The sequence below is a fragment of the Agelaius phoeniceus genome, chromosome 9 (genome assembly GCF_051311805.1).
Source record: "Agelaius phoeniceus isolate bAgePho1 chromosome 9, bAgePho1.hap1, whole genome shotgun sequence".
NCBI classification, from domain to species: domain Eukaryota; kingdom Metazoa; phylum Chordata; class Aves; order Passeriformes; family Icteridae; genus Agelaius; species Agelaius phoeniceus.
The window spans coordinates 13,789,700-13,817,501 of NC_135273.1; the positions used below are offsets into that span (position 1 = coordinate 13,789,700).

The 27,802-nt window shown below is 53.6% G+C and overlaps 3 protein-coding genes across 8 annotated transcripts in view; 1 reads left to right on the top strand and 2 right to left on the bottom strand.

Annotated features, from left to right (window-relative positions):
* Nucleotides 1-10,544, bottom strand: part of ARMH3 (armadillo like helical domain containing 3) — a 123,403-nt gene extending 112,859 nt beyond the window's left edge. Inside the window, exons 1-5 of the mRNA XM_054636936.2 lie at nucleotides 10,396-10,544; nucleotides 3,417-3,528; nucleotides 2,894-2,950; nucleotides 2,622-2,768; nucleotides 732-839 (exon numbers count right to left, since the gene is read on the bottom strand). Of these exons, the coding sequence (XP_054492911.1) occupies nucleotides 732-839; nucleotides 2,622-2,768; nucleotides 2,894-2,950; nucleotides 3,417-3,518 (414 nt within the window). The 5' untranslated portion in view covers nucleotides 3,519-3,528; nucleotides 10,396-10,544. The remainder of the gene's footprint in view (nucleotides 1-731; nucleotides 840-2,621; nucleotides 2,769-2,893; nucleotides 2,951-3,416; nucleotides 3,529-10,395) is intronic.
* Nucleotides 10,545-10,652: 108 nt separating this feature from the next.
* Nucleotides 10,653-14,671, top strand: HPS6 (HPS6 biogenesis of lysosomal organelles complex 2 subunit 3). Of its 2 annotated transcripts, none has more exons than XM_054636934.2 (2): nucleotides 10,653-10,784; nucleotides 11,085-14,671. In XM_054636934.2, exon 2 carries the CDS (start codon nucleotides 11,086-11,088, stop codon nucleotides 13,531-13,533), a length of 2,448 nt encoding a protein of 815 aa, XP_054492909.2. In that variant the 5' UTR covers nucleotides 10,653-10,784; nucleotide 11,085; the 3' UTR covers nucleotides 13,534-14,671. The 2 variants fall into 2 exon arrangements, with proteins under 2 accessions (XP_054492909.2, XP_077039091.1); XM_077182976.1 differs by having other exon boundaries at nucleotides 10,663-10,784; nucleotides 11,056-14,671.
* A 2,186-nt stretch (nucleotides 14,672-16,857) lies between these two features.
* Nucleotides 16,858-27,594, bottom strand: LOC129122877 (prominin-1-A-like). 5 transcript variants are annotated; one of them, XM_077182975.1, is made up of 25 exons: nucleotides 27,469-27,594; nucleotides 26,336-26,542; nucleotides 25,230-25,285; nucleotides 24,795-25,000; nucleotides 24,273-24,393; nucleotides 24,079-24,142; nucleotides 23,576-23,665; nucleotides 23,133-23,323; nucleotides 22,979-23,053; nucleotides 22,615-22,678; nucleotides 22,232-22,391; nucleotides 21,827-21,979; nucleotides 21,234-21,357; nucleotides 20,991-21,082; nucleotides 20,682-20,766; nucleotides 20,431-20,574; nucleotides 20,116-20,187; nucleotides 19,895-19,984; nucleotides 19,727-19,780; nucleotides 19,312-19,392; nucleotides 18,938-19,006; nucleotides 18,752-18,841; nucleotides 18,374-18,486; nucleotides 17,447-17,464; nucleotides 16,858-17,051 (listed from the first exon to the last, which is right to left on the bottom strand). In XM_077182975.1, the coding sequence occupies exons 2-25, from the start codon at nucleotides 26,463-26,465 to the stop codon at nucleotides 17,000-17,002; spliced, it is 2,394 nt and encodes a 797-aa protein (XP_077039090.1). In that variant the 5' UTR covers nucleotides 26,466-26,542; nucleotides 27,469-27,594; the 3' UTR covers nucleotides 16,858-16,999. The 5 variants fall into 5 exon arrangements, with proteins under 5 accessions (XP_077039090.1, XP_077039089.1, XP_054492907.2 ...); XM_077182974.1 differs by having other exon boundaries at nucleotides 26,336-26,546; nucleotides 27,469-27,570; XM_054636932.2 differs by lacking the exon at nucleotides 27,469-27,594 and adding an exon at nucleotides 26,746-26,867 and having other exon boundaries at nucleotides 26,336-26,546.
* Nucleotides 27,595-27,802: the final 208 nt, after the last annotated feature.

A 27,802-nucleotide genomic window follows, 5' to 3' on the forward strand; every position in this document is an offset into this window, starting at 1 on the left:
ATATAAATCCATGTTATTCCAGAATCAATAACTGAGCCATTACTACTGCTACCCAGGCCATATTCATACTACTGCTTCTCAACACTATTTGTGTTAACTACAGCTTAATGACTACTGGTAGAACACCATTATCATTTTCCATGAGTTTTCTCCAGATGCAGCAGCACAGCTCCAATTAACAATACATACATAGCTTATGGTTAAAAATCTGATAGGCAAACTACTACTTAATGTTTTCCCCAAATATACTACAGGTTGTATAGAGAAGAAAAATTGCTACTCTTGTAGAGAGATGAAAGATGCAACAAGAATTCAGCTTTATCACTGGTTACTTTGTCATTTCCCAAACTTAACATCTTTACAATGAAGAGCATCAAGTAGGTTTAAAACAGTACATGTGCTGATGGAGTGATGAGAACACAGGGTATGACACTCAGATAAAGAAAAAGATGTGAGGTTCAATATTAGGTGGTGATCACCTGTGACAGCCTTTTCTGGCTTTAACAGTGACTACACAGTGTGGAACTAAAGAAAAAGAACGTGCTTTATTATATTACTAACCAACCCAGGGACCCCAAATGTCTGTACTACTGGCAGGTACAACTATTTTTAGTAAGTGGCTCAAATATTTCCCCCAAAAGCTGCTGCCTGGTAGACACACCCATGTACACTCACTGCCCTTGCAACACAGCTGCTGTGCAAACTGCTTCTCTGCATTGCCAGGGCCTCACCTTCATACACAGCTCTGCCTTGTCAAAACCCACAAGCATGTTGATGATGTCAAACCCAGAAGTGGATTTATTCTTCTGATGGACACCCCGGATCAATGCACACAAAGTCTGCAAAGGGAAAAAACAGAAGGTGAGATGTAAGGCAACACCCCCAACTCAACAGCAAAACCCACTGCATGATCCTCTCCTAGCACTGGCAGATACTGAAATTCATACCACCAGCCTGGAGGCCAGACATTTTGTCTGACCTCTCCTCCAGCTCTGGCATTTCTAAAAGGGATCTTGGATGCTGAAAATTTGTAAAAATTGGAGAAGAATATATTTGTCCATATTTTTCTTGTTTGAGCAAAAATTTCTGTTTGGTTACCACATTGCTATACCAACTTGGACCAATAAACTGTGTCTTTGTCAACAAGAAGAACCAATCTTCCCACCAAAAAGAAAAAGGCTCCAAGTCTATCAGGCAGCTTAATTACTGCTTCGTTCCAAGTTCTTGAAGATACACAGGTATAAGCACACTATCAGCAGACTCTCTGGAAAATTTATAGGCAGCAAATTATTCATTTGTCCTAAGAGACAAAAATGTCTGGGGTGACTTTTGTCATCAGGCACCTCTCAGGCCTGTGAAGAGGGGAATGAGAAGGAATACAACTACTGCAGTTTTAGATTCCAGCTTAAATTCACCAGTGAGAGGTAATTAGTTTCACATGTAAAGCTGGAGACAAAACAGACCTGATGGAATTAGCAGATCTCTAGAACCACACAAAAGCTAGAAGGTAAGGTAGACATTCTTTTTTTGTTTACTGTCAGAAACAGATCCTGGGCTAAACAAGTCTTTGGTCACCATGCTGATTCTCAAAAAAAAGGATTGCTTAAGTAAGTTTTGGCGTCAGGATCACTTTCCACATTAACGTAGTCTGATTAAGGGAACACTCTCCCAGTTTGAGCTCAGGATGTGTTACCTGGTTCCTATTTACATGCATACAGCAGGATTCTTGTGACCTGCCCTAAGTTCTTCCAAGAGTATGGATAGAAGTTTAAGAATTTGGGGTTGGTCTAAGCTGTCTATGTAGCTATAACTGCAATCTTAGTAGCACCCTTTCAAACTAATTCTAAAAATAACAATAAAACAATGCAAGATTGTACAGAGATGTAATACTCTGTTTTAAATCAACTTTTCCCAGCTCTCTGCTGGTCCAAAGTCTCCTACAGATTACTTCAAACCTGAATTTCATATCCTGTACTCCTAAAGCTGAAATGTATTCTGCATACTCCTAAAACAAATGCATTCACCAAACTGTGAGAATCAGCTTGTGAACTAGTAATATCAAATATCAAAACTGACGAGGGGAGTCTCCCACACAAGATATGGAGCAGCAGAGCTTTGGTAAGGAACAATCTGCACAAAAATGGCTATGAATTCTGAGTGATAATTCTTCACAGCTTCCAATTAGGAAGTGTCCAGCTGCGGCAATTTCCTGCGTAAATTTCACACTTAGCTTCTCCAGAGCTTTATTTCTTTTTTGACCCAAATGGAAATTGAAAAAGGCAGCTGAAATAAGGGAGAAGAGGTGAAAGTAAAACACAACTACACAGCCTAAGTACTTTTGAGATGCCAAACTAACAGCCTGCAATGTGAACAAGCTCCTTTGATTCTTCACTGCCATCCATTTCATCCTCCATCACCAGATCCCCATGAATTCTGAAACCACCTATTGCTGTGCCAAGAGCGGACACTATGAATGTTTGGAACCTCCACAGACAACAATTAGCAACTACCCTGTAGACATCACTTCTCAGTAACAAAGAAACAAGCACAAGGTGTTTGATACCAGCAACAAACACATGGCCTCATCAGAAGACAGCATTCCCTGTCCCCCAGCGTGGTACCTGTAATGCATTCACCACTCTGATTGGGTGCTCCTCACCCAGGGCCTGGATGCAGTGCTGAAACAAGCAGTTGATGTTGTCTTTTATCTTCATTAATTCTTCCCCATCCAGAGCCTCCAGCTTGCCTTCTAGATACTCCAGGTTGACCTGTCAGGTTAAGAAGCAGTTCAGGCACATTATACCATCACCAACACCTTAGAAATAGAAGTCCTTACACTGTCTGACTGCCACTTTGTAGGCAGAACAGCAACAGGATGTTCATGGTCTGTTACCTTCATGAGAAATAGCTCCTCCCAAAACCTAGGGTTGCATGTACTGGGGTCCTCTGTCTGTAAGGAAAAGGAACAGGCATGAGGGCAAAGAAATCATTCAGGCAGAATTTAAAGAAAGTCTTTATCATATGTAGCTCAGAGTCAGCATCATCTGCCAGATGACCAAGAGGTCTCAAAGTGCAGAATTCTGGCTACAGAGATTACCAGAAGAAAGAAGGACCAAGAGAAGCAGCTCTCAATTGGGATGCCTCTGTTTATTTTCTGAATTGTTATTTGAGAAACACTGGGAAAGCCACGACTTTCCATAGATGGTAGGTTCTGGTAAGCAACAGGACACAGAGATATTTTGGAAAAGAGCAGAATACAGAGTTCTGCAGGACAACAGGAGAGCCTGGAGCACGTGCCTACACTGTGCAGGCCTTACCTTGAGGAAAGAAATCCACTGGAAAAAAACCCTCAGCATAAACTAAACCAAGAAAATTTAACACAATCCTTTAGAAAAAAGAGAGGCTCAACTGCTTACCGTGAAAATTTCATCATACATCAACACCACTTTCTCTTTCAAAGGCTTCTTGGAGGCTGAAGATTTCCGGAGCAGCCCACCTTTCTTCTCTGTTTGGGCCATGCTGTATACCCTGAAGGGAAGAACAGACAAAAAAGCTTAGAAAACTTGAACTTTTCTTCAAGGCATATCTGGCCTGCCTCAACCATCAAAGATTTTTTTCACTGCACGGAAATACTAACAGTGTCTCACAAGCTCTAAGTAGGGGCATTTATAACTATACCAGATAAGAAATCAGATCAAAGGACCCATCTAGCTCTACATCCCATTTCAAAGACATGCAGAATTCCACACACAGGCAGAAACAGAATAAGCTTCTTATGGATAAATTTTAATTCTTCTCTATTAGAAACTGATTCATTATCCAGACCAACACAGTTTACATTTAGAAGAGTATGTATTTTTTAATCTCACTGGAGGAATTGTGATACTTGATAACAAATAGGTACCCAGTCTTTTTTGATGCTGGTCAAGCCTCAAAAGCATCTGGTGACATGAAGCTCCTGAAACTATTAGAAAGTCTTCTCTTTTCTGTTTAATTTGCTGCCTAACAAAGCACTTCAAATTCTGCTTTTTGTACTCTGAAATGGCATCTAACACAAGGAAAGCCTCCATAAAGCCCTCCTACCCTTGTTCACATCTCCCCCTGCACCTTAGCATCCTTATCTGGGCCAGCTCCTCTGCAAGTTAAGCCAGAGAGGAAGCCCAACCCCAAAAGCATTCCATGTGGTTCAGTTTTGGGAGGAGGATGCAAGACAGAGGACAAGCTTTACAGGGATTTTTTTTTTAACCAAATTAATTTAATTATCCATTTGACAGCAAAGGGTTTTCTAAAACCACAGAGTTTTACTATCATTAATTGGTGTTTTACTGATTATACTATTAAAAAAAGGAGTATCCTTATTACAAAATGAGCCATTACACAAAGTAATGTGGTCCTGAGCCTTCTGTGAGAGACAACCCACTCCAGGGGCTGAGTCAGAACACACAACTTGCCACATATTCTCAACCTCATGTGTGATGCTACCAAGTGCAGCACTACTCTGACCTCGCAAATACACATTTATCTGCAGTCACAGATTTTCCTGGCAAGCATCACAGCTTTAGCACTGTTCTAACCTCCTCCATCACTGCAGAATGTCACAAGTACTCAGCAGAAAGGGAATGCCATCCCTTCTCATGTCCCTGAGCTCCCAGACTTTCTCCCATACACCCAAAGGTAATTACACATATGGCAACAGCATCCCACACACAGAGGCTTGACTTAAGTCACGCTCCAGGAAAGCATAGGAGGCTCCTGTGGTAGTTGCACTCAGCCATGATAAATCATGGACACAGAGGGAAGTTCACTGTTCCAATCAGGACCCCAGAGCTTTCTGAGCTGGCAGCCATGGAGGGAGCTTTGGATGTAGCCTCAATCCAGACTGCCTGAACCCCCTGCCACAGGCTTAGATCTGCCTTTCCCTCAAAGACCAAGTTCTACCAACTACTGAATTCCCATTCCAAATGTCCCCTACATTCTTTCCACTGCAGGCAATTTTTAGCTGACTTACAACTCTGTTCTCAACTAGGACTCTCAGGCTTCCAGAGACAGTTATTCAAACATCCATCCCTTTAGCCATAAATATTGGTTCTAAGGGGCAGAAAAACATTTCCAGGCCTGGAAAAACAATTCTGCTGCAAAAGACCCTGCCCCAGGTGCAAAAGGAAGGAGCTTTGCCAGGATGGGAAGGGACAGAGAGCAGCAGATCTCACACCTGAAAAGCTAACATTTACATAAGGAGAGAGGTGTTGTCTTCCCACTAGGAAGGGAACCAGCTGGCTGGTTATGGGCTGGGGTGAGATGGAAAGAGCCCTAAGACACCCTGAAGAAAGCTTAGCAACAACTGCACCATAACCTTCTGTCAAAACCAAAATTATTCCCGTAGCCTAGTAGGTCTATGTATCAAACTAAGATGGAAGAAGCTTCCAACTAACAAACAAAAAAGAAAACATTATTCAATCATCTTGATAGGTTCACTTTTAAAGACTTTGCATTATTTTTAAACTGTCAAGGGAAATAAGACATTATTCTAATTAGAAACACAACTGGAAACACTGAGAAATCTATTAAAAACCAAATCAAGAGTGATGTCACTTTTAGCCTAGGAATACAAATCTTGGGTAAGATTGCACAAAACAATTTTCCTACTAGAACTGTAAGTTTCTGAACCTGAAACAGCTGCCAGCCCCAGCATACAAACACATCCATCAGTGTGCTTCTAATTGAATTACAGCTAACGAATCCCAATGTCAAAACTAATAAACTAACTCTCAGTGCTTCTAGGTCAGCATTCTCACATCAAATGTGTACATGAATGGGAGGGGATCAATAAGCTCTGCTTAGTCCCTGGATTTCCAGAGCTGTATTTTAACCCTTCTCCTCCATTTCCAGAAAGACAGAAAAATTGAAATATGTTAAGATACAAAGGGTGAGGACCAGAAGGATCACATGATCATGTGAAAATTCTAGTCTCTGTCAAAATGGGTCTTAGGATTCACATTCTCTCAATCAAAGCTGCACAGAGCACATACAAAGACAACTGCCAGAGGCAAGGATTAAATAATGTTCTTGCTTATAATTTGCTATTCTACAAATGAGCATATGGAGGAGCAAGGAGAGAAACGTTAACCATGCTTCTCATGCCAATGCTTTATTAGGTTGTGTTTGTTTCGTGACCTATGATGATCAGGTCATACAAATGGTTTTTTCTTTTCACTTTATGCAATTACATTTTCTAGATGTCATAAAGACAAACAGAAAACTGCATTTTGCTAATGGAGACCTTCTACTCAGCTGCAGAAAACAACAGTTAAATGCACAAAACATTTATAAATAAGTTGCAGAGGTGTCAAATTATCGTGATGCCCTGACAGCTTATGAAAACAACAACACTGATGATAATTAACAATTTTCCTTTAAACACCACATTTAAAAGACATCAGTGCATTTTCCACATTTTAGGTTCAAATGGATAATTTATTCTGTCAATAGGTCATTCCCATTAACACATGCTGCTAAGTGAATCCTGCTGTATTCACTGACTGCACAGGAGAACTGCCCCTCAGGGCCACGAGAAGCACGCGCATGGGGAGTTTTAGAACAACAAACACTTTGCTGCGCAGCAGAAGATCCAAGATGCTTCATCTGGAACTAAAAGACAAGTTGACAGAGCACGAGTCTTGGCAGCTCAAAGGCAGGAAGATAAAAGACACAAGTTCAGGCAGACTCTTGCTTTATCTCTCATCAACCCCAGGATCAGCTGATCCAGTCAGGAAGAGATGAGCACATCCAACCATGCACCTCCTTTCTGTTTCACTCCAGGACTCCTAACAGAGATTCCAACCAAACATACGACATTCCGATGAACACAGCTCTGTTAGCTTTTTGTTAGAGTAGCCACAGGGAAAATGAACCTGGCATTTTGAGTCTGAGATTTACTCAGACTTGTGCACACTGAGAACTGCTACACAATGCTTCACACTGTCACTCAGCTCCTGTACAGACTTATTAGTATTCCATAGACTGTCTTTTAACAGCAAAAATACTGTCAAGAGGATAACACTAATGCACATCTACACCATAATGACATCAGGATCCAAAACTTGTAACTTGTGTAATCTTGCATGCAGCCCATCAAGCACAGCATTTTGTATTCAATTGCCTTGGCTAACAAACCTGAAAGTTTTCATGATTATAAATGCACATACACAACCCCCACATACAACCAAACATGAATAAGTGTATTTTTTCCAGTGTGGACCCCTCACAAAATATACTGCAACACTTCTTGGCTAGACAAAAAGAATACAGATGATGCAAAATTGTATTTTCACATAAGACTTACTTGGCAAACCATTTATTCACTACCCGGAAAAGGCTGTGAAAATGATGGGATTAGTTTGTTAATGTCAAAGCCCTGAACCTCAATCAATTTTATAAAGACTCTGAATAAGAACTAAAATACTTCCGCTTTTTGAATCCAAGGTCCCTTGACTTGCCAGAGCTACTGAGATTGGACTTACCTGTTCAAACATTTCAAAGGCAGCAATTGCCTCCTCCCTCCTTGAGTGTATGCACCTGGGACTCAGTGTGCATACTGTGCCTTTCAAGGTGCTCTGCAGGTACATCACTCAGGATTAGAGGAAAGTTGTTCAAAAACTGCCTCCATCATGCAAGAGGAGGGGATAAACCCCTGTCTAAAAGTTAACTCACAGCTTCTAAAGCAATGTGCTACAAGCTAAGCACTCATACTTCAGTGAAGTACCAGGAAAAACTGGCACTTCATCCATGTGATGAATGTGCAGAGTGAATACTGGACCTGAACAACAGGCAGTTACAACACAGGTCCCAGAGCCCATCCATCACTGGAAGCAACACACAACCTGCACCCAGCACAAGAATTTATGAATCCCAGTGCACAGGGAGTGCCTGGACCCAGCTCCTCTGTTAAAAACCTCAGGACCTCCCATCAGCAGCCCAGCAGACCACTATTGAAAACAAACAGATCAAGAACACATAGGGCTTTTTTCAATGCTTTAGAAACCACCATGGCCAAATTTCTGCCATAAGTCCTTTTGCAGCTTATTCTCCACAAACTCTTGCATTGGCAGCTACAGATTGTGCAAGTACATCCACACTGCTTTTATATTTGATCCATTGTTTATAATTTCATTTGTATATTGGCCATTGGAATAAAAACTGCTCAAACTGTGCTTTCCTCTACAACTGTAAGGTGCTCAACCCACCAACAAGGGAAACAGTAACACAGCATACCAGCTTTGGAGCCATGCTGCAGAATTTCCAGGTGCCTTCAGGCAGTACACAATGAGAAACATATTCTGAAGGTGTGCTGATGACAAAAAACCCATAGAGATCCTATTTTTTCTGCAGTACAAAGCAACAACCTCCAACACAGCCACAGTGTATGTGTATATATATATATATATATATATATTACTAGAAATTCCTTCCATCCCACTCAGAGCAGTCTATGTGCTTCTACATAGTACAATCTAGTTATGCCATTTCTGACCTATTTTCTACCTCTCAAAAAATTAGAAAATTAGCTTCCCAATGCTAATACAACCACATGCTACCTCTCCCATTGCACCTCTTTAGCAATGATATAAAAGAGTAACATTTGAGCTACAATTAACACTTCGTGCATAACTGCATTAATTTCTATATGTCCAGTTAAAATAACACCCAATGCATCAACTTTACACCACCAACTAGCTACACTTCTTCCTGTCAAGTCCATCCAGACAAGCGCTGCATGCTTCCACCAGCATCTGTTCACACCATTTTCATACAAGGTAATTTTTTTCATTTCACCACACTTTCTCTCTGTGTTCCTGGCTACCATGACCAGCTCTCTCATGTCAGAAAATGACTTTGGGTTTTCACTTTTCAAGCTCTTTAGAATCCATCCGACATAGTTTATCATGAAATATTCTGCACTGCCTTTACAACTCCCACCTAAAAGCTCATGTCACCTGCAGATTATTTCAAATGCCTTCCTTCTGAAGAAAAACACTCTCCCTGTAACCTTCCCCTGCCCTTTTCCCATGGCTTCAGCTGGTGGTGTGGATCCAAGGCCCATGCTGAATACAGTGCAGCTGCATGACCTCGGCTCTGACTTCTGAGGTAGCTGCTATGTTCTAAGAAGCTGCACAGTACAGTCATGCCAAGATAAGAAAGGTAGAGCTGCAGAGTGGGTAGCATTTTTGAGATACAGACCATCAGCAGCACAAGTACTCTAGTCTCAAGTACTCAGGAGTTAAAATGCAAACATGAAAAGGTGTAAGTTCAAAAAAAAAAAAAAAAGGGAGCCAGAATACAGCAACTCTGAGCAGCAGAGGCTGACCCTTCCCCTCCTAAGGGATGTCTGCATGGCTGCCTGGTGTGTTAGCTGGGGGAGGGAGCAGATGAATGCTTAGCCCAGCAGCCCATTAAAGCCTCACTGTTCCTTTTGTGCATGCTAGTTAATAACTGTTTAACTTTTTTACACTGTATGTACCCTGCCCACAGTATCTCTTTGCACACACCAGAAGTGCTATAAATGACACAGTGGATCAGCCTATTATCACTGGAAAGCCAAACTGTTGTCCTTTCCTCCCCTTGAAATTCCTCTTCTACATTTTTGTCACATTTCCTACTAGAGCTCAAACAGCTGGTGAACTACAGCCACCACGTATCGCAATGACTCAAATTATCTCATTGCTTTGCATATTCCACCCACCCGCTCCCCCTAATTGGCTCTCACCATACATTCGGATTACAGTCTCTGCTGATGAACAAACTTTCCTACAGTGACATAGGCAACAGGGTTTCACCCAGGCCGCAGCTTGCTCGTGCAGCAAGCGCTTCTGCCTTCAGCACAATAAACACTGCAAGCTCCCACGGCTTTGCCCCTATTGCTATTCCCCTTTGCTTTGCCCGCACAAGTGTTCGGAGAAGGGTGAGGTAAACCACACAACCGGAATGATCAGCGAACGCTCGTTCTTTCCCTAGGAGTTATCTCGAGCCCCAGCCACCGGCAGGCAGCCGGGGACGGTGCGGCCCACGAACACCGAAGGGCTGGGCTGCGGCAGGCCCCGAGGCCTCCTCGGGGCCGGCACCCGGGGCACGCACCGGGGCACCGCGCCGTTACCGGCGGGCCATGAGAAGCGCCTCCCGCTGCACGGGCTGCGTGCGGCCGCTCCCGCAGCTAACCGGGGTGGGCAGGGAGCGGCCCTGGAATGAGGTGCCGGTACCCGGCGAGGCCCCTCGCGGCGGGGAGCGCACCCGCCCCGCGGAGCCCCCGGTGAGGCGGAGCCCCCGGTGCCGGAGGGGCAGCGGGGGGCGCCCGGCCCCGCGGGCGGGGTCCCGTGTCCCCCCCGCCGCTCCCGCACTCACCTACGGGCAGCCGCTCCCCGCACACCGCGCAGGCGCCGCGCGTGCGCCCGCCGGTTCCCCGCGCGGCCGCGGCTCCCGCAGGCGGGGCGGGCGGGGGAGGCTCCTCCCCGGGCCGCCTGAAGCTCGGCTCGCCCCGCGGGCACTGACACACGCACGTACACACGCACGCCGGTAACAAATGGCCCCGCTGTCCGCGGGGACCCGCGGGTCGCCTTCGGTACGCGGCCCCGCAGCCCGCTCGGCACCGGCGGCGGAAGTAGGAGCGGGCCGGCCCGTGGCGGCGCGGAGCGGCTCCGCCCGGAAACCCGCGGCCCCGTGACTGCGCAGCGCCGAGCGGAGCTGCCACTGGCCCGGGCCCGGGCCCGGGCCGTCAGTTGCCGCCGCGGCAGGTGGGTCCCGGCGGGAGGGGGACCCGGCGTGTGCCCGGAGCAGCGCGGAGTTCTCCCGGGCGGCGCTGGGTGTGCGGAGAGCTCCGGGCGCGGCCGGTCCCTGGCAGTCGCTGCCGCGGAACCGGCTCGCCGCGGGGGGAAGGTGTCCGAGGTGTCTGTGGGGACCTCCTAGAGAGCCGAGGGAGCACGGTGCCGGGAGCAGGGTGACGGGAGCAGGGTGTGGCGGGGCTCCGGGAGGGAACTGAGTGCTGGCTGTGGCTCCGGGCCCCAGCTCGCCCTGCTGCACGCTGTCGCTGACAGGATGAAGCTGCGGCAGGTCTCCGACTTGAGTGACTTCAGCCGAGGCCACTGGCTGCGGGAGTTGCTGTGCCGCGGAGAAGAGCCCAGCCACGTCCAGTCCAGCCCCGACGGGCAGCATGTCCTGCTCCTGCAGAAGAGCCGGCCGCCCGCCCTGCCGCGGGTGGTGGCCTTCCAGCGCCACAGCATCGCTGGAGCCGACCTGGAGAGGAGCTGGCAGCCGCCCCAGCCAGCCCCTGTGGGACTGCTCTTCCTGCAGAGCCCTGTGGTACCGGTCTCGTGGGTGCTGGCCGTGGTGTGGGAACACGGCCGGACCGAGGTGTGGCACTTTGTGGTGGCCGTGGGCTGGCAGCTGCTGCAGACGCTGGAGCTGTGCCAGGGTGCCCGGGCACGAGTGGTGTCCGTGTGCAGCCAGGGAGCCAGCCTGGTGTGGTGTGAGGAGAGGCCGCCGCTGGGCGCTCACTCGGACGTGAGCAAGTGCGCCTTCAGGTTCTGTGTCTGTGCCCGTGCTCTGGAGCTGGGGGAGCAAGGCGTGCGGCTGGGTACTGCGAGGATAGTCCTGCACAACAGCCCCGAGTACCAGGTCCTGGCCTCTCCCCAGCATGTCTTCCTAGTGCCTGCTGCTGCCGGCTTTGCCACCACTTCCAAATTCCTCCTCATCTGGCATCCAGAGAAGGCAGAGTTCACCATCACAGCCCCCTCTGCAGGCTTCATCCACAGCAAGGTGCTGCGCTCCAGCAGTGAGTCAGACTTCAAGAAGCTCCTGCTGGGTTCTGTGGGTCTTCTCTCAGGTTTTGCCCCTCTGGACATTCACACCTCCACTGTGTCCAACAGCGGGGGTCTGCTGCTGGTGAGCACAAAGGGTTCTGTGAGTATCGTGGAGCCAGATGGGACACAGAGGCATATCTTTGACCTGGAGGGTGGCCCTCTGGCCCAAGGGAGTCCTGTCCAGCTGAAGACTTTTGGCAGCATCCTGGCCTGTGTGCTGGCTGGAGTACTGTACCTTGTCGACCAGAACAGTGGAAGGCTTGTAGAAAAGGAAGTCCTGAGCATGAAAGAAGTGCATTTCCTGGAGTCCCAGGGAGAGGAGGACAGTATCCAGCTCCTCAGTCAGAGTGGCATCTACAGCTTTAGCTTTTCCAAACCTGAGGACAACAGCAGGCCTGAGCCATGCCTGGTGGAGATGGTGTTTGAGGAGGCCTGCAGATATTATCAGAGGAGGAGCCTCAGCAGCTCCAAGCTGACAGTGGAGAAGTTGAAGAAAGGTGGTACGTTCCAGGCTCCTGTGGTCCTCGCTGCCATCCTGCAGCACAGCCTCCACCAGAAGCAGAAGCCAGCCCGAAGCCTACAAGACTCTTACGCCAAGCTGTTGAGCACAGTGAGCCTGGAGCTGCAGAGCTACATGAGCCTGGAGCTCCTCAAGACTTGCGTGGTGTGTGCCCCAGAGAGTGAGGTGGAAAGCTACTGCAAGGAGCTGGTGGAGCAGGAGGTCAGCCGCATTCTGCAGTCTGACATGGACAAAGACAACTTGGCCTATCTGAACTCTGTTTTTGCCTCCTTCCCCAAGGCTGCCTGGAAGGCCACAAGGAGCTGCCTGCAGCTGCAGCACAATGGGGATGGCCTCTTGGTAGCCAGGGCCACCCCAGAAGTTTGGAAGAAGGTCCTGTGTCAGCCGCAGCTGGAGGAGGTGGGTCAGAATGGGATGGTCCCACTCTTTGAGCTCATTTGTGCCTCCTTCCTGAGGTTCAAACCCCAGTGGCTGCCCAGCTTTGTGGAGCTGACCCAGCAGTACGTTAGCAGCTCTTGGTCATACGGCAGCAAGGAGGGCCCAGAGGGCCGGGTGCCACTGTACAAGAGAGCACTGGGAGTGCTGGCCCAAAAGAACAAACACGGCAAGGCAGATGAGGAGATGGAGCTGGAACTGCTGCTCTGCAGCAAGAGACCTAAGGCTGTTCTGCAAGCTCTGCACCTTCTCATCCATCTGAAGCAGTGGCAGCGGGTGGTGGAGGTGGCAGAGAAGTTCTCCAAACTCAGCCCCTTGCTTAACAAGGAGATATTCATCACACTGCTGGCTGAGTTTGCCCAGCACCGGGAGCTGGACCCTTACCTGGACAGGCTGTGGCCACTGTGCCCTGCTGAACTCACCACCTCAGACATCCTCACCACGGTCCTGCAGCACCTCCCTCATTCCCAGGAGGACCCAGTGCCCTTCTCCAGCGAGGGGAACCAGCTGACTGTGGGCTTGCTTAAGCCACTGCTGCAAAGGGTTGTGCAGCGTCCCAGTGTCCAGGACGAGATGTACTCAGATGCCCTGCAGAGCAGCACCTTCCCCCCTCCCACCCCACCCCGAGAGCACAAAATCCCCTCAAAAGCAGCGGCTGATGATATTCTTCAGCCATCTGTGGCAAGGACTTCCTCGCCCTCAGCACTGCTACAGGATGACACTGTCTGAAGGGGGGAAGGACAATGTCATCCTCATCCCAAGCCCTGGGTGCACAAGGAAGGGAAATCCTACCTGTGTTGGCAGTACAGAAGCCTGCTCCTTTTTGAAGCATCCCTGCAGCATCTTGAAGAGCCTGTTGGGTGGCTGAGATTGGGGGATCTCTGAGGAAGGGCAGGCTTTCTGGTTATTCCTAGCAAGTGCAATTGTGTATGTGCCAGTGGAGGAGCAAATGCCAGGTGCATTGGCAGATGAAAACGCTGGCTGCACTACAAAACTACAGAACTGCTCCCTGCCCAAAGCACTTTGTTTTTGGTTTGTTTGGCTCCTTTCTAGCTCCACTTCTACTTCCCTGATCCTCTGGTACTGGTGGTGGAGTGGTAGGCAGTACACAGTCTTTCCTCCCCATTCTCTGCTCAGTGAGCTGGGTGGTACCTCCAAGCTCTGCCTGTGAGAAACAGCATGTTTCCTGCAGCTGGGTCACTGAGTGCTGCTGCTTTGGGCTCAGTCAGATGCTAAAGGCCAGTGTGGCACAGCTCCATGGCACTGGGGATCCCAGCACACACACTGCCAGTTGCAGCACTCCACACGTTGTCTCGCCACAGCTCCTCTGGGATCAGTCCTGTAGCTGTGACTGATTGCAGCTACTTAGCTGAAAAGAGCAGCCTAATTCCCTTATCTCTCTGTCCCAGACAGTACCCAAACTCTCTGCTGAGCTAAGAAGCTTGCAGCAGGCTATGAGAGCTTGGGGCTGGCCCTGCCTTTCCCTTTCCTTTGTGGAAGCTTAGATTATGCTGCAGGACACCCGAGCCCTCCGTTCCCATCTCCTCTACCTTTGCCCTTTGCATACAAAGGGGCTTTGTCAGGGTTGTCTGGCTCATATTGTGCCTCTGTTTGCAAAATCGATGTAACTTGAGAGCAGTTTGTGCAGGAAGATCCAGGTTCCAGCCTCTCTCAGGTGCCCCGTGCCTGGTCCCCTCCACCAGGAGGGAGACCCTCGCTGTGGCTTTGCCCCTGCATTCTGGGCTCTGGTGTAAAGGAGCTGTCTGGTGCCTTGTTGGGCTGTGGAGATTGACCTGCATTAATCCTCTTGAGAGTGGTCTTAAGTGTGGAAGACAGACTCCTTTTAAAAATAAAGGTTCCTAAAGCACTGCTGAGGTGGTGGTGGATGTTATGAGGGTACACACCCTTAGGAGGAGGGGAGTCTTGTTTTGCCTCTGGTGAAAAGTGGCCAGGCTCATCTCTCTGGTGCTGCCCAGCATGGCTCACAACTGGTAGAGCTGGGCTCAGAGAGCATGCCCAGGCAGCTCATTACCTCTGTGGTACTTAGCTGCTTACCACTATGAAGCCACAGAGGCAGAGTCTGCACAGGCAGGCCGCAGCTGTGTGCCACAGGGAAGGGCCATCCAGGCCATGCACAGCTGTGGCTGGGCCCAACAGAGTTGAGGAAGGGAAGATTTTTTTCTCAAGAGCTGCAAATTCTCTATTTTTTAGGAAAACTAGCAACAGAGAGCACCTGGCTGGCCCAGCAAAATCCTGCTGCCAGGCACAGTGTCAGAGCTGCCGTTGGAGAGATTATTGTTTGTGAAACCACTGTAAAGATGTGGCAGGGTCTCCCCCAGAGAAAGGCTTGGCTGTGGAAAGTCCCTGTGGTGGAAAAAGGCCTGACTAAGAGGAAGTGCTGCAATGGTTCCCTAGAGACTGGGTGGTAATTGATGAGACCTTCCTTGGGGGGGTCCTTGTGCTGTGGCCATGGGGCACTGTGAGATTCCCTCTCACTCTGGCAGCTGCCACACATGTGCGGAGGGAGTGGGGCCTGAGAGGAGAGCTGGTGGCATCCACTGTGGGCATTCTGTATAGAACTGTCCTTGCCTCCTCTCTAGGCAGCTGGTGGCCTTGCCTGACTCTGGTGTCACCCCCCTCCCAGGGCTGTTTGGGAGGAGGTCATGGATGGAGCCCAGCACCTCTTAGAGCCATGGCTCCAGAGATTGGAACACTGCCCTGGAGCTGCACTGAATGGGGAGCTGCTGAGAGCAAGCCCCACACCTTGGCAAAGGCTGTGCAGTCATTTGGGGGGGACATCTTCATTGCCAGGGCTGGGTTTGGATGCAGGTAGCCACAGTGACACAGTGAATGAGGGTGAAGCTCCCTGCCTTCCAGCACTGGCTCTGCAGAAAACAGATCAGGGAAGAAGCAAAGCCCACAAAGCCAGCAAGCAGAAAGTGAAGCCAGCAGCAGTGCTGTGTAAGACACAGCATCCCCGAGGCACAGCAAGGGAAGAGGAAGTGGGAACATGACACAGTAGGGACAGCCTGAGGCCTGGGGGCAGAAGCCTCCATGTATGGGCCCCACACAAACAGGAAATAGAATTCTGGAGGCTGAGGGTCCAGGGCAGAAAACAGAGCTCAGTGCTTTCCAAGGGGTTGCTGGATATCTCACACCAAGAACCAGGAAGGGTGAGCATCCTTGGGGGAAGCAGGGGCCAAAGCAATCTGAAGGACACATTGAGCTGACTTACAGGCAAGCACAGGGCTCTCTCTTGCAGTCAGATTCTGCTGGGGGGGGGACAGGAGGTAATGCCGGTGCAGCCTCAGATAAAGCCCAAAGGAAAAACCAGCAATTAGATCCTAAGGCAAGTGGAAAAAACAGTAAGAGATGCACGTAGTGGAGGGGGAGCTGGCCTGGCCCTCTCACTCTGCTCCAGAGAAACTTGGACTTTGCAACAAAGGAAATGAGTCAAGCTGCTCACGTATATCCCCTGTGCCTGACACAGCTTTCGGGATGGGCCCTGCACTTACTCCAAGGGGCAGCACAAAGCAATACCTGAACTCAGCCCAAGGCTCCAGACCACGTCACCCTTGATTTATCTGTGCAGAGCACAGTGTGTGCAGGGGTGAGCATAGAAAGTACCCATGGCACCGGTGCAGAGAGAAGGAGGTGTGGGCTGCAGGCACCCCATAAATTCACTGGAAATCCACAGATGATACATGCTAGGGTTGCCAGAGGGAAGGGCTTATGTGCTGAGGACAGCTTGGGGTGGCACTTCATAGACAGGAGGCTCTTTGTGTGGCTTGTCCCAGGGAGGGACCTGGCACCCAGTCAGAGGTGCAAAGGGCTGCCCAGTGAGGGGACATCACCCAGTCTTGGTGACACTGAGCAGTGATCCTGTATCCACCCATAGGCTGGCTGTGGGCAGAGCACACTTGGGAACACCAGAAAGAGCCCTGTGGTCCCAGGCACAGCCTCAGCTTGCGCCAGCAGTGGGGAACCCTCCAGCCCCTAACCCTGCTTACTTCCATCACTGCTAGACCTGAGGAGCAGAGTCACATCCCACAGTGCACACAAACACACCATTTATTGTTTGACACCAAAAATTACAGCCTTGGAAAGAGGCAGGTTCCCTGCAAAAATAAATAGTCACATTTTTCAAGTGGGGGGGAGTCTGTCCATTTCCTCCTCCATCTGTGGGTGATGGGAACTAATGCCTTGTGGAAGGCCTGGGGATTTTGTAGGAGTTGAATGTTGGTGGCCTGCAAAACCAAGGTCACATATGTCACTCCTAACCACAGAGGGGGTTAAGGGACAGCTGAGGATGCACTGGGATGGTCAAATATCATCCCACTCCCATCACCTAGCCCCACAGGAAATAGGGTATGGAGACAGCTTCTCCAAACCCACCAGCTTGGGAGAGTGGGACCAGCAGCAGCTCCAGTCTTGGGAGTGTGGGAAGATGATAGGGGACACCACAACTGCGTGCACTACAAAAGTCCCACCTTCACAGCCATCCCCTGGTACCAGCACACTCCTTGGTCTGCACTCACCCTGGTCCCCACCCCCTCCCTCTGTACCTACACCCCTGACCCCCCTGTACCTACAGGGGCTGCCCCCCACCCCACAAAGGGACCTGGCAGTGTAAGTAGCTTACATCTCAAAGTCTTCATTCCTAGAGGGGAGGAAAAAAGAGGGGACAGTGTTAGTGGGGCAAGAAGATGTCTTGTGGGACAGGACAACATCTCACAGTAGGACAGGGTGTCCCATGGGTCACAAAAGGAGAGCAAATGGGCTTCAGGGTGCTGTGGTCCCCTCCATCCTGGCTGTCTGATCTGATCAGAGAGCACTGGCTCTTAGAGGCTCCTTCCCCAGGCAGGCAGAGCAGGGCCCCATGCTCAGCAGCACCAGCTCCCTATGCCTCAGCTTGAGCTCCCTGAGGTTCCTGGGCAGCTGAGCCCATGTCTCCAGCCAGCTCAGAGGGGTGGCAGGAGCTGGGGAACCCCCAGCACAGCAGCTGCACCACAGGGCCACAATGTAGCCCTCAGGAGTCAGAAATCCAACTAGAAACTGCTCACTATCCCCAGGGGTCAGTGCCTGTGCTGGTGGTGGAACTGCCAGGCAGAGTGGCCCAGAGGGCTGGGGGACAGCCTCAGGACACTGGTGGCCACAGGCATGTGAGCAAGCACTGCACCCTCGTGGCAATCCACCAACCACACAGCACACTGCATTCTGCACAGTATCCATGGGCTCCCATGCCAGTGCTCCAGCACAAAAATGGTGCCAAACACAGTGAGTCAGGTGATGGACTCGAGCCAGGCTGTGGCTGCAGCCCTGCCAGGCTCCTTCCTCCAAAGGGAATGCACCTTTGTCAGCCCTCCCTACCAGGAGGCTCAGAGCAGGCAGAGAAAAGCTCCAGGACATCCCCATCCTCAGAGGCTGAAGACCCCAAGTCACCTCTCAGATTCTCCCCAGCCCACATTGCTTTAGCATGAGCCCCACAGGCTACCACAGGACATGAAGGAGCAGGTGGCAGGGGGACCCCAGACCCAGTGTGGTCCCAGGGGCTGGGGCTGCTGCTCACCTGTACACATCAGCAATATCCATGCGGCGGTAAAACTTGGCAAGTCTGACAGACAGGATGATGCTGGGCAGCAGGAAAAAGGTGCACCAGCCCAGGCTGAACCAGAAGGCATTCTGCATAGGGTGCAGGAAGAGCCATTAGGTCCAGAGAGTGACTGGGAGCATCTCTTCTGCTCCCAGTGCTCCCCAATGACCACTCACACCTCAGAGCCTGGCCTTTGTTCTTAGCCACAGCACTTTGCTGGGCAGAAGCTGAGCACTGCTTCCTGTGCATCCCTGATCCTTCCCTGCATCCCTTATCCTGTGCATGAGGAGGACAAGAGCACCTCACTGCCACCCCACATGTGTGTGTCACTCTACACACCACTGCCCCACTCACCACAGAGTCCATGATATAGTCACAGCCAATGGCCTCCACATTATCCAAGGACTGAGCTATGGGCTTGCAACGTGCCACATCTTCTGTCACCTGGGGACATGGTGGAGACAGCATATGTCAGCATCCACCAAGCCTTGCAGCTCATTCTCCCCTTCTCTGCACCTCACTGAGGAAGGCTCAGCTTACCCTGCTCTTGGCCCATGAAATGTAGGTCTCAAAGAAATCCAACAGCTGCTCCAGGAAGGCCAATGTCTCCTGGAGGGGCAAGAACAGAGTGGAGATGTTGCACCACCAGCCCCCTCCATGCCCCATGTCCCTTCCATGTCAGGATCAGGACTCTCAGACCACCTCAGCCCAGCAGCAACAGGGCTGAATGCTTCACCCCACCCCAGTCCCTTGCCAGGGATGCCATAAGGGAAGGGGGCACCCAGAGGTGCAAGAGACACTCAGGGAAGGCAAGCAGGATGAGCAGCCAGACAAGGTTTGGCTTCCTTGTATAGAGGGAGGTCTTGGTGAGGGGGTCTGGTGTGTGACCTGACAGCAGGGCAAGGCAAGCTCACGTTCTTGATGATGTTTGGCATCTCCCTCTCCAGGAACTCCTGGGTTTTGTTGGCTTTGTCCAGCGCAGCTGTTGTCTGTCCCTGAGGTGAAAGCTGCTCTCAGCACTGTGATCTAAGCGGGGCCTCTGCACTTCACCAGCCCTGCTAGCAGCACTCCCTGGGGCAGATCCTCTCAGAGCTGTGGTGTTCCCAGCAGTGACACGCTGGTAGTGCCAGGTACCTCAGGTGGAGGGAGCCTGTGCCTGGCAGGGTCCATGGCCTCCCTCCCTCTACCCCATGAACAGCCCCTGCAGCACATGAAGAGTGCCACAGCAGCCCCCAGACTGCAGGTTAGCCCCACCACCTCCACTGCAGGACCTCGAGGGTGCTTTGCAGGGTGCCCGGGACTGGCATGCACTCCCCTTGTGCAGCTTACCTCCAGCTGGGCAGCCCCACTCTGCACTGAGTGGATGTTCTCCTTCAGACTTTGCTGGGGACAGAGAGAAGGGGGATCAGAGGTGCGGACCCCAGACCGTGCCAGCAGGCTCTGAGCTCTAGGGAAGCCCAGCCCAGCCTCCCCAGGACGTGCCCCAGCGTCGCTCACCAGTGGCCCAGAGAAGCTCGCCTGCATCTCCTTTTCCAGCTCCCTCAGTTCACCAGCATTATTTTCCAGGTCCTTCTTCACGTCTGTGCCCTGGAAGTGCTGCAGTCAGCAGTGCCCAGCTCTGTGCCTCCCCTCAGCACCCAGGCAGGCACAGAGGAGCCCAGTAACCAGTGGCTTTGGGGACAGGGTGGCTATGGCCCTGGGGTCTCATGGTCTCTCACCACTTTTTTTACCAGCTGCTCCAACTCTGCAGCCAGATCCAGGAGGCTTCCTTGGGTCATATTCTGATCCAGCTGGAAAAGGCAGAGACAGAGCCATGAGAATGAGGAATGGGGTTCACAAGGGGAGCTATACCCCTTCTTTGTGGGACAGAGTGGAGCCAGGGCCTTCTAGGCAGAGGATGTGCCTTGTTACCCTAACAGGTTGCACAGATGGCAGAGGACTCTCACAGCAGCAAAAAGGAGAGTGCAATAGACCTCCTCAACTCACATCCAAACCCCCACCCTGATCCCAAGACCAGGCTACACCCAGCACACCTGCTCCAGGGTGAGGGTGAAGTTGGGAGGCTGTGCAGCCTGACTGGCCCTCAGCAGCAGGTCTGTCTGGCTCTGGTTGATCAGGGAGATGGGGCTTAGGGTGATGTCCATCTTCTCAAAAGCTGTGGAGATGTCTCCTGCATACTGCCAGAGCAAAGGGGGCCATGATGGGACATGTGCTCGCCCCTCACTGTCCCCTCAGCCCTTGGTCTGGATTCCTGCCCTCCAGACCCTGGCACCCCCACACTCACCTGGCTGATATTCAAGAGCTCATCCAGGGACACGCTCTGGTCCAAGTGCAGAGTTTGCCACAGGGGAGCATCTTGCTGGCACTGCCTGCAGGATGGGGGCATGGGGTGTAAAACAGGGCAGGTGAGGGCCACCTTCTCTCAAGAGCATGTCCTCACCTGTGCAGGTAGGTTGCACCTTGCTCCTTCCCTGTGATCAGTGCCTACCCACAGCCTGGGAAGGTAGGGCAAGCTGCCCTGCTCCTGGAGATTATTGAGGGCATTGAGCAGCTCTACCCCCACCAAGAACACAATGTCAGGGCTCAGACCCACCTGTATATCTCTGAGAAATTTGTCATGTCATCCTTCAGGCCCAGCAGCTCTGAGAGATTGAAGTTAGGGATCTGGCCAGGGGTGTCCAGGAGCTAAGAGCAAGGAAAGAGATGGAGAAACTAGACATAGAGCAGGACAGGACACGTTGGAAGAGCATCTTAAATGGCTAGTGCTGCCTCTGCTCTACCAGCAGTCCTCATTAGGAAGCAGTATCTCCAGGCAGTTTCCCCACAACAAGCTTACCTGGAAGAGCTCCTGGTTGCGCCAGGACTCACAGAAGAGCATGTAAATGTTCCCCCCCAGCACGAAGATGATCATCACCAGCAGCATGAGCAGCCAGTAGAAGATGAAACTGAAGCCAACTCCTCTGCCGGGACAGAAATGCCATCACCACCAGCAGCCCAGCACTGATGCTGGCATTGCCCCCAGCTCGCAGAGCCCAGGGGCTGCACACCCCACAGTTGTGGGAACACCACCCTTCCCACAAGCTTGTCTCTGTTCTGCCTTCAGACCTCAGAGCATGACCAGGCTCTGCCCTGGAGCTTGGACTCCAGAATGGCTTCCCACAGCTTTGCAAGCCAGTGCTCCCCCGCAGAGCTGCAGGACCCACGCTCACACTGCCAGCCCTCGCTGCCATCACAGGGCAAACAGGCTCCCCTCAAATGCCTCACCAGCACCACGATTGACCAATTTACCACCTGCACGGGGAGTCACTCCGGGGCAGGCCATTAAGCTGCAGTAAAGTGATGATTTAGGAGCTCGAGTGTTCCCAGGGCAGCCCTGCCCACCCATCCCACCGCTCCCACACGTGTCCTTGGCAGCCAGCTGAGCCTCACGCCATGAAGAAGTTCCCGCCAGCATTGGAGAGGCTGCTGCGCTGTGTGGGCAGCACACCTTCCTTCAGCCCCAGGGGCCCCAGCAGCAGCCCAAAAACATTGCAGAGGACCACCAGCAGCACCGTGCAGCACAGGAGGGCACACACGATCAACCTGGGGCAAGACAAAGGGCGGGAGTCAGGCAGCAGAACCTGGGACCCTGAGCAGCACCCTGCAGCCCACTGGCTGCCTTCGTGGGGAGGAAAAAGGGTCCCAGACACCACAGTAGGGAAGGGGCATGTGTGTCTGCAAGGCACAGCTCTGAGTACCCTGCACCCACAACCCCACCACCCAGCAAGGCCCCACCTCCAGCAATGGGAAGAGCCTTAAAACCCCCCAGACAATGGAGTCCAGCCCCTCGCCCACCTGAGCCCGTCCCAGGCCACAATCGGCTCCCTGTACTTCTCCAGCATGGATGTGGCATTGTTCACAAAGGCCCCAACTTTCTGCTCCACATCCCAGAGTGGCAACCTTCCCTGCAAGTTCCTGATCTCCTGCCTGATGAGGAGCAGCTGGTCCTGGCTCTCTGCAAGGCATGGGGACACGCTGACATTCTGAGCTGCTGCCCAGGTCCTGCAGGGCAGAGGGGACTCAGGAAGGATAGGAAAGGGGCAGTCATGGCCAAGGATGACATTGGCATGATAGCCCCTGGGGACAGCCAGGGCTGCAGGCCTCCAGGAAAGAATGGCTTGAGAAGGGAGGAGGAAATCCTCGAAGAGGGAGAAGCCAGCACACAAAGCCCTGCTTACTTGCCACCACTTCTTGGGACTGCTCTTGCACCTTGTCAGGGGTCATGCCCAGTGTTTTGTTAACCTGCATCCAGGGAAGCACAGCATGAAACTCACATCCCTGCCTGCAATCCAGGGCTGAGCAACACATCCCCTTGAACCCAGATACTAGTAGCACACAACAGCCAGGCTCCCCACAGCACCAGTCCACCCTAGCAGTGTGCAGGGATGGCTGGGACAGCAAGCAGACCTCTGGCCAGCCCTTCCCTCCGTGTGACACACTGAACTCCTGACAGAGCTCTTCCCAACCCACAGCCTGTCAGCACAGCCTCAGCAGCTGCAGGAGCACCCAGCTTTGTGCCTGGGCAAAGGAGACACCCCGTACCTCCTCTAAATCAGACTTTATGTTTGACTTGGAGACCTCACGCAGTGCCTCCAGCTGCTGCTCCACACCTGGGATCTGTGGGGAAGAGCCTGGAGTGAGGAAGCTGTGGGGGCTGGGGCAGGGGGCCCCTCATCCACAGCCTGCCCCCCCTCACCGTGCTGAAGTTGGCAGTGAAGGTGAGCCCCTCCAGGGACACTCCGCTGCAGGGGGGGCCACATTTCTGCAGGGTGCCATTGAGCCTGTCCCTCAGGCTGACCAGCCCCTGGCTGTAGTTGCTCTGCAGCTCCTCGAGGTCTGAGCGGCCGATGGCAATGTTGGCAAAGGTGCCGTTCAGTGTCTCCATCCCTGGGGAGAGAGCAGGGAGCTCAGGGCCTCATCCTGCCACTGTGGCAGGGACTCCTTCTCATCCAGCTGAACCTTGGGAACCCATGAAAAAATGCAACATAGGGGCACCTCCAAAGTCATGGCACTTGTCCCAGGGTGTAGTTGGGAGGCCAAAGGGATCCACCTCCATGGGATTCTTACACAAACATGCAGCCACCCTATGTCTTAATCCCCCTGAGTCCCTTGCCAGTCTCCCAGGGATAGGGCCAGTACCTTGCAAGAGGCTCTGGAGAGATCCCAGAGCCCCATCTGTGCTGCTCCTGATGTGGGAGGTGATCATATTGCCCAGTTTGGGCCCAATGTCTGCAGAGATGGGAGAGGTGGTGTCAAAAACAGGATCCCTGCAAGATCCTGGGGCTTGCAGGAAAGCTGGTGAAGACACTGACACCATCAGCACCCCTCCCTCACCCACCCCCAAGGTGGGGGGCAATGGGAATATCCTCACTCTCCCACCACCCACATCACCCTTCCCAGAGAGGAGCCTGAATAGGGGAAAGCAGAAACTGGAGCAGAGCTGGAGCTTGGGAGAGCCTCCAGACCCAGACCCTTTAGACATCCCCATAAGAACAAGCCCAGGGGCCTGCAGGGTCAGCAACCACCCCCAGGGCAGAAAGGTAAACCCACACAACACTCGCACTGCCCAAGTGCCCCCGGCCCTGGGGCAGCTCCCACAGGGCCCTGGGGATGCTCCAGCCCCTCCCGTCGCACACCCTCACCCTGCAGGCTGTGGTTGGCATAGTTCAGTGGGACATCGCTCTTGTCGATGACAAAATCAACTTGCTGTAGGGACAGAGGTGTGGTGTCAGTGAGGATGGGGAGTTTTCTCTGCTGCCCTTCCCCAGGGGGCTATTTGGGCTGCTCCTCCCGCCCGGCCCCTCGCCCCCAAGACGTGGCAGGGGCCCATGCGTGCCTGGGGGATGGAGGCCAGGTAGGTGTGGATGTTGTCCAGAGTGTTGTTCACATTGGGGAAGGTGCTCTTCACAGCCTGGGAGAAGCGGGTGTTGCTGATGAGGGCACAGACACCACCAGCCCTGCAAGGGACGGGTGGCAAGGTCAGTCCCAATGCTCCCCCCAGCACCCTCCAAATCCACCCAAACAAACCCCAGCCTGCAGGGTCTGGAGCACACCAGTGACTCCTGCTTCCAGTGCATCCCAGCCCATGGCCTGCCCCGAGGGACCAGAGAGAAGGGACGCAGGGAACTGAGGCACGGCAGAGCCCGGTAGCCGTGGGGAGGCTGTCGGGAAAGGGCTGCAAGGTCTGCAGTGCGCAGCCCCCCGGGGCCAGCTCCCCACCGCCGCTGCTTCCTCTCCTTTGTCCCGCCGTGCCGCGATCTACTCGTGAACAATGGCAGTTTCCTGGCACGGCCGCCAAGCGCCGGCATTTCCAGCCACCCCTGGGTTCCATCCGGAGCCTCCCGGCCCGCGCACTCACAGGAGGAAAGCGGAGAGCAGCAGGACGGAGGCCCAGAGCGCCCGGCGCCGGCAGCGCATCCGCCGGCGCTGCTTCTGGTACATGCGGCCCCCGCAGTTCCCGCAGCAGCGGCAGCAGCAGAAGCAGCATCCCACCAGCGGCACCAGGATGATGAGGAGGACTCCAATGGCCACGCAGACCAGGAAACCCCGTTCATAGAGCAGCAGCTGGGATAGGAAGAATGAGAAGCAGCGTAACATTGGTGTCCCCAAAGGTCCCTCAGCTCTGCGCACCCTGTCCAGACCCAAACAGACAAAATGGGTCCCCCAGGGAGCAGAACATGTCCCCTTGCTGCCACCCAGCATCCAGGGCTCAGCCTCAGAGCAGCACCCACCAGCATCCCCCAGCCCACGATGCTCTGGGGCTGCCAGCTCCCCACCCCAGCTGCCTGCTCACCTCATTGATGTTATCTTGGCTGAACCCACTCTGGGACTGCTCAAAATTAATCAGCTCTGGGAGACAAGAAGCACAGAGGGCTGTGAATAGGTGCTGGGCCCTATGGAGCTCTCCAAGAGGGCCCCAGACCCTGCTCAACCCTCCCAGCCCAAGGCATCACCTGCAGCTCAGACCAGCTCTGAGTATGGCATTTTTCTCCCTTGCAGCTCCCCTCCCCAGCCATCACATCATGCAGCATTTTTGCACCCAGGAAAAGTTCTGCCAGCTCCCAGGCTCTCAGGAATTCACAGAACAAGGGAGCTCCTCACCACTATGGGCATAAGGGACACTGCCCTGGGGCTGCCCTCCTGCAGAGAAACCCAAGGGCACTGCCAGTGAGGAGTGAGTACTGGGGGCAAAGGCCAACTGCCACACTGCCTCTTTCATTCCCAGGGCTCTCTCTCCCTGTGCCACATGCCCTCATTACAAGCCTTGATAGCACATGAGGACATTGATTGTACCCTGGTGTCTGTGTGACGCAGGTCCACAAAGCAGGACCTGTGCTGCCAGCCACACCTTTGCCAGCATGTTCACTGTGAGCAGGGGTCGAAGCCAGTGAAGGAGGATGCACAATGGCAGTACCCAGAGTGGCATTTCCCTCCAGGTGGGCAGCACTTCCCCCATGAATATGGAGCAGCTGCAGGGTCCTGGTATCACCTGTGCAAACCTGCAGCTGCATCGGGACAGAGCTGTGACAGCGACAGGAGAACAGCAAGCGCTGGCAAGCAGGGCAGTGCACAGGGAGAGCACACAGTGCTGCCCCTGGCACCAGGATACTCTGCTCTTGGTGGCCAGCAAACACAGAGGGCTGCAAGACAGGCAAACAGCCTGCAGGCAGAGTGGGGTTTGCTCTGCACATTTTTGGGAGCCTATGATTAAGTTACCTGGAGGGAGGATGGGGCAGGAGTCTGCAAGGTGGCACTACCTCTAACACCTGTCCTGGGGCCCAGCTAAGATGGCCCCACAGTTATGGGACATGAGCAGGACACAGCTGGCAATCCTTGGGATCCCATTCCCGATGACCCCAGCCATTGCAGCCCTGCCAGCCCCCTCTGCCATGCACCCACCTGTGGGCAGGGCGTTGGGCTGCACCAGCCGCAGGAAGCCGTGTGCCATCGCCACCAGCCCCGGCGTGCTGCTCCCCGGCGCCTCGAGGCCAGGGCCGTACGTGGGCTTCCAGATGTTCCCCAGCTCCATCGCAGCAGCTCCTGTGGACACCTGGGCACCGAGAGGAGCTGTCGGTGTCGTCGGAGCTCGGGACCACCCAGCCTGCCCTGCCTCCGACCAGGAAATGCAGAGAGAAAAAATATCAGGCACCTGCCCGCTCCTGCCCGGAAGCACAGAGCTGCGGGAGAGCACCGAGGAAGGATGGGTGCACCCATCCCCACCCCTGTCAGCAGTGGGGTGGGAAGCCAAGCAGGAGGTGCCCAGGAGGGACCCAGGGGCTGTGGGGGTGGAACGGATTCAGAGCACTCACCCAGTCCTCTGACACCTCTCTGCACCCACCGCTGCGGCAGGGTCCGGCCGCAGCGTGCCAGCGCCCAGGTCTGTGGTTTAAGTTTCAGCGGTGATTGCTGACAAGCTGTTTGCCGGGGGAGGCGGCGATGCCGGGATCGCCCCACCCTGCCCCTTACGGCTCTTGGCACTCGGCCGCTTCGGGCCGCCTCCCTATACCGGGGTCAGGGTCACCACCGACCTGTCCCGACGCAGGCATGGGGAAGAGTCCCTCTCCTCCCTCTCCGCTAAGCTCCCCTGCCCGTGCTGGTTTCCTCCTGCCCCAGCCCAGGAGCTGGGTGGCCCAGGGTGATCCCGAGGGCAGCCGTCCCGCCCGCTCCGCCCCACACCATCTGCATCCTTTCGGGATGGGGTGCGTGGAGCCGTTCAGAGTTTCAACACAAACCAGCTGTAGCCACAGAAGCAGGTTTTGCATCTAAAAACCTTGCGAAATGGGGCACTGCGGCAAACCCGGCATTTTCCACACGCGTCCCGGTCCCCCCAAGCGGGGAATAGCCTCAGGGGTCCCCAGACAGCATTTTTCCCCAAAGGCTGGGCGCCCGCTGGGCTCCATCCCCGCTCCCCGCGGAGCTTTCCCACGCCGCATGGCTCCATCCCCCGCCCCGCCGCCGGAGCTCCGGGAACCGCAGCCGGAGGCAGGGGCGGGAGGGGCCGGAGGTCGCTCCCGGTTGTGCCGCGGACGCACCCGGTGGACGCGGGGCAGGTGGCCCGAGGGTCCCGTCCCGGCAGGCGGAGCTCCCCAGCGGGACACGGCTCCGCACCGAGCCCGCGGCGCGGGTGGCTCCGGGAGGTGCGGGAGGGCCGGACAGAGCCGCCCCTTCCGCCCCGGCCCGCCAGGGTCTGTCCGGCCGCGCCGGGCCCCTCTTCTGCCCAGGGAGAGCCCTCTGCCCACCCCTCCCCGCTGCACCTTGGCACCCCTCCTCCACCCGAGGGGCAGCCCCGCTCCTGGCCCCAGCCCATCCTGACATCCTGCATCTCCCCCAGAGACCCCGGCCCCTGCCCTGGCCCGCATGGGAGAG